This window comes from Sminthopsis crassicaudata, chromosome 2 (assembly GCF_048593235.1).
Source record: "Sminthopsis crassicaudata isolate SCR6 chromosome 2, ASM4859323v1, whole genome shotgun sequence".
Taxonomy (NCBI): Eukaryota; Metazoa; Chordata; class Mammalia; order Dasyuromorphia; family Dasyuridae; genus Sminthopsis; species Sminthopsis crassicaudata.
Window position 1 is genome coordinate 528,810,921 of NC_133618.1, and position 13,940 is coordinate 528,824,860.

Genomic DNA, 13,940 nt, shown 5'->3' on the forward strand with positions numbered 1-13,940 from the left:
TATAAATCCTGCTCTCATAATGCTCATTTCTCTTTTAAAGCACTCAGAGTTCCCAGGATTTCCCCATATTTCACAGGGTCAGTTGTCTCATCACTCATTGAATCAGTTTCCTTTATTTTGCAGTATTTATTCATTAATGCCTGAACTTGTTTACTATATTTGGAGATCATTTTTCCTTTTGTTGTTACTTTTTTCCTGTTGATTTGTTTATGTTCAAGGTCTTTTAGAGTTCTTCCAGAAAACTTTGGTACTTTCAGTCTCCCCATTGCCTCTTATTTTCCTTTTCACTCACTTTCTGACTCCCTCCCTTCTGTTTGTGGTTTCTTTGTTGCATCTCAAAGTTTCAGTTTCCTCCCACACTGGGGAATCTAGTGTTCACTATTCTATGTATGTCCCCACTGACTTTTGAGTGCTCAAAAATGGCCCCAGTTGGATGCTGTGTTCTTTCCCTCAGGTTTGCTGGAGTGCTGCACAGTTTTCCACATGAACAATGTCCTGTCTTGATGACTTGTCCTACTTCTTAAGTTCCTTAGTCCTCTGGCCAGCCACTGAGATTTCAAAGTTTTATAATACTGGATCTTCTGGTTTGCAACTTTTGTAAGACTTTTGCCGCTGGTGGGCTTTTGCCCAATTGGCTATAGAGGTCTGAGCAAACTTCCATTCAGAAGATAGAATCTTCATGACTCTTTTAAGAGGATGAATTTTGATATAAGCCTGTATCATGTTAGTATGGACTTTGCTGCCAATATGTGGGAGGGAATGGGGAGGGGGAGTGCTGAATGAGCCAAGATTAATGAATATTAGCTTATAAATTGTTGTATTTCCTTCTTTTGGATTATGGGTATTTTATACTAGAGAAGTTACTTTATCTCACACATTTTCTGTTTTGGAAAGTTTTGAGAGGTCATAGGGATCAGAAAAAAAATGTCCAGTTTGGCATCTTGTAACATAACTCAGAAACCAGATATTTTGAAAATTAATCCTTTGGTGTTTTCAAAACTTTGTCACCTTTGTGTTTTCTTGGTCTGTTCAGTATCTCTTCTTGACTTCATTTTCTTAAGTGCCATTTTTACTTATTTATATATAATACATTGAAAATTGAGATATTAGCATTCAAATGTAGTAGTTCTACTATTATTGGTGATGAAAATAGATGATTGTATAGAAGTGCTGACAGATATGTTCTATTTTCCATCTATTTTTGCTCACCTCTAAGTATTCTTGGATAATTTGGTTTAATTATTTTTAATGTTCAAATCTCTTTAGACCTAGGAGCAACTAGGTGGCATTATGCAAGGCTTCTTAAACTACTGATCATGATTCTATATGGGGTTACATAACTGAAAGTGGGTTTAGCAAAATATTTGGTAATAGTAAAAGATTTCTGAAAGAAACTATCAAAAATTAATTCAAAATCAAATGTGTAACAAATGTGTTTCTGGCAACACTTGCCTGTGTTGCATCGTGTAACTTCACTGCAGTCTTAGTTTTGAACATGCAACTTGCATACTTTGCACTGCACATGCACAAACACTGCCAGAAACACTATGGCACAGATTCCAGAGTCCCATAAAAAATTATCGGACAAAAAGGGATCATGAGTGGAAAAAATTTAGGAACTCCTGCCAAAATGAATAGAATCCTGGACAAGGAATCAGGAATATCTGATTTGAAATCTAGCCTTAGACATTAGCTGTATGATCCTGAGCAATTCATTTAACTTCAGTTTTTTCCATATGTAAAAGGGTTAATAGTAACACTTACCTTAAAGGGTTGATGTGAAGATCAAATAAAATAATAATTAGAAAGCATTTAGCTATGCTTAAGAGATAATAAATTCTATGTCTGTCAGCTGCTGTTATTATTATTCTTATTTCCCATGTCCTCTACCACTTTTTTTTGCTATTTTTTTTTTTTTTGTGAAATAATACACTAGTCATTCTATACCCCTGTCTTCCTCTGTAACAATCTGCAAATGAGTTTGCAGTCTAGGCCAGTGCTGTGTTTGACTAGTGTTGTATTTTGGCAAGTAACTTCAGGGTAAGGTAGTTTGGGACTTTTTTTTTTTTTTTTTTTTTAGCATATGCATTATGATTATTTACATTGGTTAAAATTCTGTAGGAAATTGTGATAACTAGCAGTCAATATCCTTTCCATTATCCACGTCCAACTTTCCAGAATTTTGTTTAAAAATAATTTTGTTTGTTTAAATAAGTCAGGTTGGAACCACTGTTAATTTTATGCAATGTCTTAGTTTTGTCTTTTAATATAATTTGGTGTGGATTTTGAATTTTGTTTTAGCTAGTAATTTTTCTAATTGATACATGATATCAGTAATCAGTAATTTACCATTACCTATGATATTGTAAATTGATTTTTTGTTTGATGTTATTTGGTTCCAAATTATGTCAAATGTTTTCCAACCTTTTTTTTTTTTTAAGAAAGCATGTTGAGAGGAGGTTTCTGACTAGTCTACAAGATTTTGATTTTTTCCATCTTCAACCATATTTTCCAAAATATTTCCCACCATCTCCTCTTATGCCCTACTTTGCCTTAAAGTCATTATAAATCAAAGTTATAATCACTTGGTTTGATTGTTCTTGCCAATATCTTCAGAGATTTTCTCTTCCTCTTCATTGTGCGCAATAACTGGTGAGGCATGAGCTGCAATTATCATCATGGTGGTCTTTTTGCCAATACTTGAATAAAGAAAGGTGATATCACTAAGTATTCCATGATAGAATATTTCTGGTTGCCTTTGGGATACTATAAAATCACTTCTCCTAACTCATTTATTAGTCCCTTCAAGAATAACTTTTGAACCTTTTTTTTTGGTTTAGCTGCAACTTCCTTAGTCTTCTGGTGCCATTGATAGCAACAATTTCAATATTATCTTTTTAAGTTCTATCTTCAGAAGTAAAATATGAATATTTGGGGGAGAAAACTATGAGTTGGGATTAGTCACACAACAGTTTTTCTCTGTGTGAATAACTGAGAACTGACTATAATAAATACTTTACTTTGACCTTCATATTTTTATGTCTGTATTCAATGAATAAAATAAAAGTGAATTTTTTGGGGGTTTGGTTGAAACAGTTATTAAAGTTTCCAAGGTTTATGTGAGAAAATGGAGGACCAAAAAATTGCACCTCAATTTGCAAAATGAAAATGCAAGGCCATGATGAAACCAATATGATGAGGTCTGCATCCCTAGGCAAGCTCTTAAATATGCAGTTACTGCAGTTGCCTTCTTAGGGCTCAGCATAAGGAAAAATGAATTCTTTAGCTCTTTTCCTACTGGGAAGGGGAAAGGCAGGTCTTAGCTTATCCACAAAATATCTCTTACCCCTAAGTAAAAATAATGTCCCAAAGTTATTGTCAAAGCAGGGGAAAGTATATTTGATTTAAGAAGAGCCAAATTAATTTATCAATTTTTTACATGGAATGTGTCTTTACTGTATTAGATTCTATGGAAGATACAAAAAAAGAAATAGAGAAAGAAAAGAAAAACAAAGACTCTGATTATCTTAAAGTAACTTACAAACTCTTTAGGATGTAAGATTTCTACAAATGAAGCAGTTAGAGAATAATATAAATTATTAACACATAAACCTATAAAATAATATGATATAATATAATAAATAAATAGCATAAATTACAACATAATCAAGTGACAGAACATGTGGTAAATTATTATTTATAGTGGAAATCAAGGACCTAAACTCATATTTCTATGTATTTTAAGGCTTACAAAAATACTTTCCTTACAACAACCCAATGAAATAGGTAGTCATTTATTACTTATATTATTGCCATTTATAGATGGAGGAAACTGAGTTCAAAAAGGCTAAATGTTTTTCGAGTTATATGGCTAGTCAGTGTCTGAGTTCAGATTTAAATTTAGATATTTCTCAATTTTAAGACCAGTGTTCTTCCACTAACCACATTGGTTAACATGAGAGTAGGAGAAGAAATCAGTAAAGGCCAGAATCATCAAAAGAGATGTGACTTGAGAAGGCCTTGAAGGACAGGTGTAAGAGAAAGAGGAGGGCACTCTTGGGAAGGGGAGGGAAGCCTGAACAAAAATGAGATTAATTATGAATGGTTTGGGAGATTGGTGAGGAAATTTTAATTTAAAATTCAGATTTAGGGCAGCTAGGTGGCGCCTTAGTGCAGCCTGGAGTCAAGAAGACTCATCTTGAGTTCAAATTTGACCTCAGACACTTACTGTATACTCCTGGACAAGTTATTGTTTGCCTCAGTTTTCTCATTTGTAAAATGATTTGTAGAAGACAATGGTAAACCATTCCATTATCTTTGTCAAGAAAACCCCAAATGGGGTCAGATAGAATAGGATATGCATGACTAAAAAATGACTGAACAACTATTTCAAGCTTCAGTGGCACATATCCTTGGGGTCTCATTATTCCTGATTAAATCTAGATCTTTATTCCAATGTTTGGACTGCTTCTCTTAGCCTCTTATAATGGCTCAACTTTCCTGAAAAACACCATTAAAAAAATCTCATAATCTGATTGGATGTCTTGTTATTAGGCAAAGGCTTCTTCACATAGGGAGGTGCTTTTAGGAAATAGGGCAACAATGAAAACAAGTCTATCTCAAATGGAGATCATTTTCATACAATAGAAATTTAATAAATGTCTTAATTCTAGTGCCATCCCCTTATTGTTTCCAATTTTCCTTATATATAGCTTAATTGTATATAGTTTTTCCCCTAATTTTAAAATGTTTTAATTTAAAGTATTAAGTTCCACATTCTATGCCTCTTTCTCTCCGTCTTTCCCTTCCTCCATCCCTGAGATAGTAAGCAATCAGATATAGGTTACAAACTTGCAATCATATAAAACATTTCCATATTTGTAATTTTGTTCAAGAAGACCTGAATAAAAGAAAAAAAAGAAAGTGAAAAATAGCATGCTTCAATCTGTATTTAATCCATTATAAGTTCTTTCTCTGGAGGCAGATAAGTCTGCTTCATCATTAGTCCTTTGGAATTGTCTTCGATCACTATATTGCTGAGAATAGCAAAGTCATTTACAATATTTCCTTAGACAATATTGGTGTTACCGTGTACAGAATTCTCCTTGTTCTGTTCACTTTACTATGCATCAGTTCATGATAAGTCTTTCCAAGTTTTTCTGAAATCATCTTTTTTGTCATTTCTTATACTACAATGACATGTCATTGCAATCAAACACCATGGCTTGCTTAACCATTCCCCAAATGATGGACATCCCATTGCTTTCCAATTCTTAGCTGCTATAAATATTTTTGTTACATAATTATGTAGTTTTCTTTTTTAACATGTCTCCTTCTATTAGACTAAGCTCCTTAAGAGAAGGAATTATCCTTTATTTTATTTTTTTTTCTTTTTATATCCTCAGTGCTTACAGAGAGTCTGGCATATAAATGTTTATTGATTGATTGGAAGTAACTTGAGGTGAGTATAGATCTTATTCTTCTTTATATCACTTTTGCCATCTAGCAAATACATTGCATGCATGCCTTAATTTTGTTGATTATTGGTGTTAACCAGTTTCAGGAAGTAATGTTGGATTATTGCTTTGGTGCTGCATCTTGACCATTTCTCAGTGAGATAATTGTTAAGCCCTTTGGTATTACAGATATCAGTACTCACCCAGAGAACTCCAAGGGCTAAGAAATGGATTACAGATACAGTGCAACCCCAGTTTTAACTAGATTAATGCATTATTAGTCCTGAATTTCCACATCTTTCCACTGAAAATAAAGATGTATTCTTTCATCTTTGTCCCAGAGATTGTAAGAGAATAGATTAGACAGAAAATTATAGGGTTGAAAGAGAGCTTTGAGGACATCAATATCTTAATTTTATAAATGAAGAAACAGGTCCCGAGAGATGAAGTGACTTGGCCATAGTCACATTGCTAATCAGCAGTAGTTTAGGACTGAACTCAAGTCTCTTGATTGCAAGGCTTCTGATTAAACATAAATAGCTTCTTAAAAAAAGTCAGAAGGTTCATAATTGCTGTATCTCATCCTTAATAGTTTCTATGTTTGATTGGCAGTAGAATAGTAATAGGTCTGAATATGGGTGCAATGAGATCCAGCTGGAAAAGTCTATACATTCAAATGGCATGCAAGGCACAGATGTACCAACTGCATGCTACACAATAGCTGCGGTGTGATAAGAGTAAGGAAGTCAAGGGCATAAAGCTTCCTAGATAGAAGTCTTACTGTCACAAACCACACCTGTGGTTAAAGCTATCTCCATCTCATTCTGTTCAATAAAAAGCATCTAGGAACAAAGTCAAGACACCTGGGATCTCAGCAACCTGGGTCATTGCAAAAAGCAATGCAAGTACAGTTCCTTTATTCCTCTGGGGAATCTGGTGAAACTCTGGTTGATGGTATTGAATATATTCCTGTTTCCACCTTCTTTCCTTATAGTTCTCTAACAACTTTACAAAAGGATCCTGCCAATAGTGCTTCACTAGTACATTACCTATCAGTATATACAATATACACCTTAACAGTCAGTTAAGTAACATCAAGATCATCTTATTAAGCTCCCTGGAAGATACAATATTTAGACAGGGAATAGTCCTTGCCCTCCTGGCATTTACAGGATAGTGAGAAGTTTACAAACATTGGTAATCACATAATCACAAAATGGATTACTTCAATGACTATCTGGTCCAACACATCATCAAAGAGTGTGGTAACATATATGTTACCATATGTTACTATGACTATTCAACCTGCCTCCTCTCTCTGTTTTCCTAATCTGTAACTCCTGCTCTGATATCTTTCTTTTACCATGTTGACTACATTGTTGATCACTTCCACCATAGGCTATCAGTTATCATTGAATTCCTTGATCTTTTGTTGGGTATTCTTAACTCTTACCATGGATTATCTATCTACTAATTACTTTCTTTGCTAACATGGTATTCATGTGATCTCTTCTGGAGAAAGTCAAGCAACCATGACAAAACAACTTTAAAAAAACTTTAGAATTTTAATCAATGCTATAAAAAACCACAAATCTGGAGGAATGAAAGTAAAATATACCACCTGCCCTCTGTTAGAGAAGTGGTAGATTTAAAATGCAGAATGAGACAAATTTTTGTTAATGGTCAATGTAGAGATTTATTTTGCTGCAGATTTTGATTCATATTTATTATGAATGTTTTATTTTTCTTTCTCTTCCCTCTCCTTTTTAACTATATAATTGGGGGAGGTAGTGAGAGGGAGAGACAATACATGCTTGTAAAAGGAAGAATGAAAGAAAGGAAAAAGAAAGAAGGTCATTTAAGATATTGGGAATCAGTATATATATTTAAAAGTCCAAGCATTTCTTGATCAGTTACTTCTTTTATAATTAAATCCAAGAATGAATTGAAATTTATCATTGAAGGAAATGACAGAGATAGCATACAATAGAATAGGAGTTTAAAGGAAGGCTACTCTTTCTAACCCCTCTTTTAGAAATGAGAGATTAGGAAGTTCTAAGTATATTTGTAAGCAAATGATAAGTACCCAACAATTAGGAAGAAATGATTGATTTTGAATTGAAGTTTTGACTCACAGAATAAGATCTTGGAAAGAGGTTGGAGAGAATGGAGTCATTCCAATATAGAGAAGGATTATTGAATAGAGATAAATTTTCTATGAAGAGAGAAAAGGTGGGTTATGATGTTGAGAAGCTGAGAGGAATTGAGGTGGCAAATGTGTGGAATTCTTATCAGGCTGCTTTGATTTCTTCAGTGAGGTAAATCATTTACTAAAATAGTGGGGAAGGGGGAAAGTGCAGTTGGATTGAGAGAAAAGAATAAAAAGTTTGGAAGTCAGTGTGGTAAATGAAATATGAGTCAATCAAATCTGAATATAAGGACAATTAAGTAGCAGCAAAAACCCAATTGAATTCATTTACCAGGAATTTGTAGTAGTTGAAGATGATTTTTTTCTTTTCTTTTTTTTTTTTCATATCCTAAGTCACTCTCTTCTATGTGGCCTGTCCCTTTATAACCTCAAATCCAGGCTGCTTCTTTCTCTATTCAGTCTGACGGTCTCTTCCTTCTAATTCTTTAGATGTTTTGGCTACTTAGGTGTCTGACTTAGAGCCAGTATCAGTTGTCAAATCTTGTTGACATCTCCACAATATCTCATGCATGACCCCCAAATTTAGCTCAGGGCCTCATCATCTCTTGCCTAGATTATTGCAATAGTTTCCTAATTGGTTTCTGTTTTAAGCCTTTTCTCACTCAAATTTATCTTCCCCATCGTTGCCAAAGTGATTTTCCTATTGAACAGTTCTGACTGACCTTTTAAGTTTCAGTGGGTTCCTAAATACTTTAACATTTAAAGCTATTCATACCTTGGACCTCTCCTATCTTTTCTGTCTTATTATTCCCTTCCATGCACTTTACATGTGTTCCCTTCTCTCTTATTTTTGCCTTTGCATTGGCTAGAATACTCCTTTTTTCTCATCACTATCTCTGATGACTCCCTGGCTTCTTTCAACATGCACCTTAAATGCTATATTCTGCAGGAGACCTTTCCTGGTTCCCCCCAACTGCTAGTATCTTCCTTTTTAAGGTTATCCTTAATCTTTTCTGTATATTTTGCATGTACCTATTTCTCTTATTTATTTTGTCTCTCTGACTAGAATCTAAGTAGTTTGAGGGAAGAGAGTTTTTATCTTAGTATCTATAATCCTTATAACTTTGTATCACATAATCCAAAATCTTAAGTTTTTAATAAATAACTATCAATGATATATGATACATTAATTCAATAAGACACATAAAGTGGCTATAGTTTTGAAAATATCCATGATTCCATCATTGCATTTAATTTCTCCATGTATTAGTTGATGCTTTTCAGGAGTTGTCATGACCAAACTTAGCCAGGAACAAGTTACTTAGAAATTTTCTGGGGCTGGGGCTCTCAGTGATTAGCCAGGCTAGTCTTCAGACACCATCTGTGATAGTTCATAATGGTGGTCTTTCAAAGCTGGTAATATCTGACATAGCTGGAAGCCAGGGCCACCTTTCTGCACTTTGAGGAGGCTGGAAGTACATACTGAGAGAGAGAATAGTTGATGTTTCTAGGTCTGTAAAATGAAAGTCCAATCCCTTAAGCGGCACAACCATTTATAAAAGGAAATACCACAATTAAGACTTGGTTATTTTCTTCCTCCACTCCTTCCTGACTTGGGTTTACTTCCCTGGATCAGGTTCAGTACCTGTTTTGGATTTGGATGAGAGATTTTCGGGTAGGATGTTTAACAGGTCTTGGATTTAAGCAAATGAAGATGGATGGTCAATATTATAATGTTGAGCTTTAGTGGACTAAGCTTTTCCCCTTTGCAGTCTTTGCTCTAATTTTGCCAATCCCTATCACTTTTTTTTTTTTTTTTTAAAGGCTGGGGTGGTTAAGGGACTTGCCCAGGGTCACACAGCTAGGAAGTGTTAAGTGTCTGAGATCATATTTGAACTCGGGTCCTCTTGTATTCAGGGCTGTTGCTCTATCCACTGCACCACCTAGCTGCCTCACATCCCTATCACTTTTCAAAGTATAATAACTGTGAGAACATAGTCTGGAGCATTTTCCTCACACTTTCCCTGCGCATTTTCCGCACAAGGCGCTGTCCAGTACTCTGCATGCCCCCACCCATGGCACTGAAATTCGCAGGACTCGGAGCATAAGATGAGGTTTACAGCGTCTTTACAGCATTGGCCGAAGAGTAGAATCAAGCCAAAGTTCAGCTTTGTTGAGGCCTCTTATCTAGCTCGGAGTGTGTCTCGGGCTAGGAGGTGGTCCGGGTGCAGGATCCAGATGCTGTTGCAGCTGCGACTCCCTCTAGCCCCGCGTTTACGGCCAGTAGAAGGAGGATGGTAGGAAGGAGGCGGCGCCGAGTTTGCAGCTCAGTGCTGTTCTCTTCAGGGAGATCAGACAACACGGCCCCAGCCGTCAGCCCCAGCTTCACCAGGGGCGTATCGCCTCCCCCCTGCATTCCAGCCCGCCTCACCCCACCGCGGGCTTTGTCCATGTGCATTGTGGCCGTCCCTCCCCATTCCCTTCGGCTCCTCCCACTCCCCAGCCCCCAACTTCCCGACTCAGCTGGGAGAAGCCCGGGGAGGAAGGGGTTAACCCCAGGGCTCCTCCAGGCGCGGAGGGATCCGGAGCCGAAGCCCGAGCGTGGTGCTGAGGCCGCCTAAGCAAAAAAAATGTCCGCCTAAGGGAGACCCACAAGTTCTATTCGGGGGCACAGCCAGCCCGCCCGGGGAGGAAGGGGCGGCCAGGCCCGAGAGCCCCCTCACCAACCCTGATCTGAGTGTCTGCGAGGAAGAAAGTGGATAGAGACGCCGGGAGGTGGAAGGGAAAGCCCAAGCCCGCTCTCCCGGCCAAAGTGAACTTCTATCGGGGTGGTTGAATGTGCAAAAGGAGCTGCAGGTAAATGTGGGGCTGGCTGGGGGCGCGGGGCGCGGGGCCCGGGGTGGGGGGAGAGTTAGGAGAGGAGTGGGGCAGGGGCGGAGGAGCCAGTGTGGGGAGGGCGCGGGGGGGGGAGGGGGAGCAGCGTGAATGGGGTGGGAGGTCTGTTTGGGTTGAGCTGGGAGCCGGGTCCCCGTGCGCTCCGCGGCAGCCCCCCTTCCTGGAGTGGAAGCTGTAGGAGTCGTTTCTCTCCCCCCCCCCTTACCCCAGCTTTCCCCCCTTCCTCCCCGCGCCTGAACTCTGCCCCCCCCCCTTTGTAAAGCGCCGAGCCCAGAGGACCCCCTCCAAGTTATGTGGGGGGAGGGGTATAAGGAGGAGGGGGGAAAGAGGAGGAGGAGGCACTGGCACTCGTGCCGGGGGAAATGCAGCCCCACCGGGAGGCGGGCGGCGCACTCGGCCCTGTGCGCCCTGTACTCCGCTCCGCTCGGTGCTGGCGCGCCCGGGGCGCACACGGCAGTGGCGGAGGCTCCGGGGCTGTGGAGGCTCATTGTCTTGGCAGGTTCGGGGCTGGGTGGGAAGGAAGAAGGGAGGAAGAGAGGGAGGAGGCCGAGCCAGGAAAGGAGAGGAAGGAAAGGAGAGAGCAGGGTTTAGTGGGCTCTTTAAAAAAAAAAAAAAAAAGAAAAAGAAAAAAGAAAAGAAAAGAAAAAGAAAGAAAAAGAAAAAACCAAAGTCAATTTTGTGTGTTGAGGAGCAAATTGATTCTCTGCAAATCAGCAGTAATGTCCGGGAAGCGGTAGCCGCAGACATGGCTCTAGTGAGATGCACATTCCCAGCAACTTGTCAGCTCTATTGTTGCCTAGATAGTGAGTCACTAAACATCTTCTCTCCCTCTCTTCTTCGCCACACTTGCTTTTTGGCTGGCGATTTTTTTCCCCTTTTCTCCCTCCCCCTTCCTCTTTCTAACCCTTTCGACCCCCCCCCCTCCGCCCCCACGAGGGATGAGACTTAAACCAGCTAGAGACCCGGTCCTTCCAGCCACCTCCTGGCGGGTGCTTGAGGAGCTGTCTGTCTAGTGTAGAGAAGAAGGGAAGGGGAAGGGGTTCAGAGCTCTCAAAAACTTAGGGGAGATCTGTTGAGTTGCACGAACCTCCGCTACCCTTTCCTGTTCGATACATGTGTATTCAAAATCATCTGCCACCTTGTGCCCAGCCACCTGGCTCCTCTCTTTCGTTAAGGATCAATGCAGTATACATACCTACTTGGGAGCGGGAAAACCTTTACTCAGACAGGTCTTCTGTCTACTCAGGATTAATTACACAAACTGAACGGATCCAATATTAAAAGTGAGCCCCGTTCTCCAACCCTCACTTCCCCTTTTCCCAGACAAGGTACCCTTTCTCCTCGTTCCACAATCACATATATTTTTGGATTCAGGTTCCAGTCCTTTCTGAACCATGCTGGTCTCACTAAGCAGTGTTTCCTCTATCTTAGGACCTGCTAGAATTGACCGAAGATGAATTCTCAACAGCAGCGAATGGCGGCTATAGGGACAGACAAGGAGCTGAGTGACCTTCTGGACTTCAGTGCGGTAGGATATCTTTTGAGGTGTTCTTATGGCTCTGCCCTGGTAAAAAGGACCTGGGATTTGGGCAGCCTCAGTTCCAGCTGCACTGCTCAGGGCCTGAGTCCAGCTCAGCCAAGTTGGACACCTGAACTTTGATGTAATGTCTAGACTTCCAGATTTAAAACTTTAATGCCAGAGGGGTCATTTGGCATAACTAGGGAAAAGTAGAACAATGTAATCATAAACTTTTGGTTGAGTTACCCTGTGACCCTGATGATTATCAGAGTTCTTTTAAAAATTTAATTTTTTTCTTCTGAAGCCAACTTTATGCTTTCCCTCCCCCACACCTTTTTTCCTTTGGTTAATTTTAATGGATGATATCTGAAAGATGTTAGCTCTGACAAATCCAATCCAGGATTAGGGTTTTATGAGTCTATTTTGTGAAGGAGTTACTTTTCTTTTAAGCTAAGTTAGGTTTTAAAAAATGAGGGAAAAAACTTAATACTTCAAATCATTGACAATGAAACCAAATCATCCTTGCCCTTAATTTTGGTACAGTGGAATCTCTTTATAACTTTGATGTTTCGAGACAGGACTGACACCTGCACTGTGGTTAACCACTGTTATAATGAACCTTTTCTGTATGTAGTTTTAGTTAAGGGAACATGAATTATTTGAATTCTCATATGAACTGTTTTATTTCTATGCTTTAAATTGTTCATCAAGAATAATTTGTTAATGATTTCTATAATTTTTGACATTAATAGAGAAACAGAAGAGTGCCAGTATTTACTAGTAATGTTATAAAGTAGCAGCAGTTACAAGTCTTTTTGATTTGGAATGCACTGACTCAATCTTATTTCATTTCCAACTTCGAAATGTGGCAGCTAATTGATTTTTCTGTGTGAAAGACTATGTGATAGAGAAATGCAGCTTACTAATATGCATTTTTGGTTCTTTTGCAGATGTTTTCCCCACCTGTTAATAGTGGGAAAACGAGACCAACAACCCTAGGAAGCAGTCAGTTCAGTGGATCAGGTAAGATGCAGTTGAAAACTCCAAGTTCAAACCTCTTGGGTTCTGATACACTGCTATTGGAAACTTTAAATGTTTTTTATTTTAAAATGATACAGAAATGCACATTTGTTAATTAGGTGTCAGTTTCAAAATAAAAACATAGTGATGTTTGTCTTCAATACTGAAAGATTAAGATTTCTTGAAAAATATCATCTTCCTCCATAAATCTTAAGCTGCAGTAAAGTGTTTATTTGATATAATAGATTCTGGAACATGCTTCCGAACAAGAGTCAAAAAATGCTATTGTCCATGGGTTGTTTGTAAAAGCATATACTTTTAAAATTTTAACTCTATATATTTGACACTACTTAGCATTATGAGTCAAAAAGTTTATTAAAAAGATATAAAATAGCACTATTAAATGAATTCATTGTGTATTTCAAATATGACTGGGTAAATAAAGTATTAGATTAAATGGTTGTTTTCATAGATTTAGAAGTTAATAAAAAATTGGTGGTCAATTTTTTTTTTTTTTTTGGTTAAAGAAAGGAATAAAAAGTAACCATATAAATGTGGAATTCTGTCTGTCCTCTAGGAGAAAACAATGAATAGATGAAAGAAACTTTTTCTAAATTCTGATACCATTGGGACACTATGATTAGATTAAGTTAAATCAGATTTAAAATTCTACAACTTCTCTACCTAAAATAGTCTTGAATATTTATGATTAATAATTTTTTTGATCGAATAATTATCTTGATTCCCTGAATATTTTTTTTTATAATTTTTTTCTATCATTCCACATAGGAAGTGAAGAAAATATACTTTTCCTCCAAGTGATTCTTTATCAGTTTTTCAGGATAAAGTCCATTGTGGTGTGTGTGAAGAAAACTATGTTTTTGTTTTTTTTTTCTGTGTA

At 38.0% G+C, this 13,940-nt stretch overlaps 1 protein-coding gene across 4 annotated transcripts in view; it reads left to right on the plus strand.

Moving 5' to 3' along the window:
* The first annotated feature begins 10,176 nt into the window (after positions 1-10,176).
* The window catches only part of TCF12 (transcription factor 12), a 411,883-nt gene continuing 408,119 nt past the window's right edge, over positions 10,177-13,940 (plus strand). For 3 of the 4 annotated variants that reach the window (XM_074294612.1, XM_074294614.1, XM_074294615.1), the window contains exons 1-3: positions 10,178-10,461; positions 11,932-12,028; positions 12,970-13,042. In XM_074294612.1, the coding sequence (XP_074150713.1) occupies positions 11,954-12,028; positions 12,970-13,042 (148 nt within the window). In that variant the 5' untranslated portion in view covers positions 10,178-10,461; positions 11,932-11,953. Of the gene's footprint in view, positions 10,462-11,931; positions 12,029-12,969; positions 13,043-13,940 lie in introns of all 4 variants that reach the window. The other variant, XM_074294613.1, reaches the window with a different exon arrangement.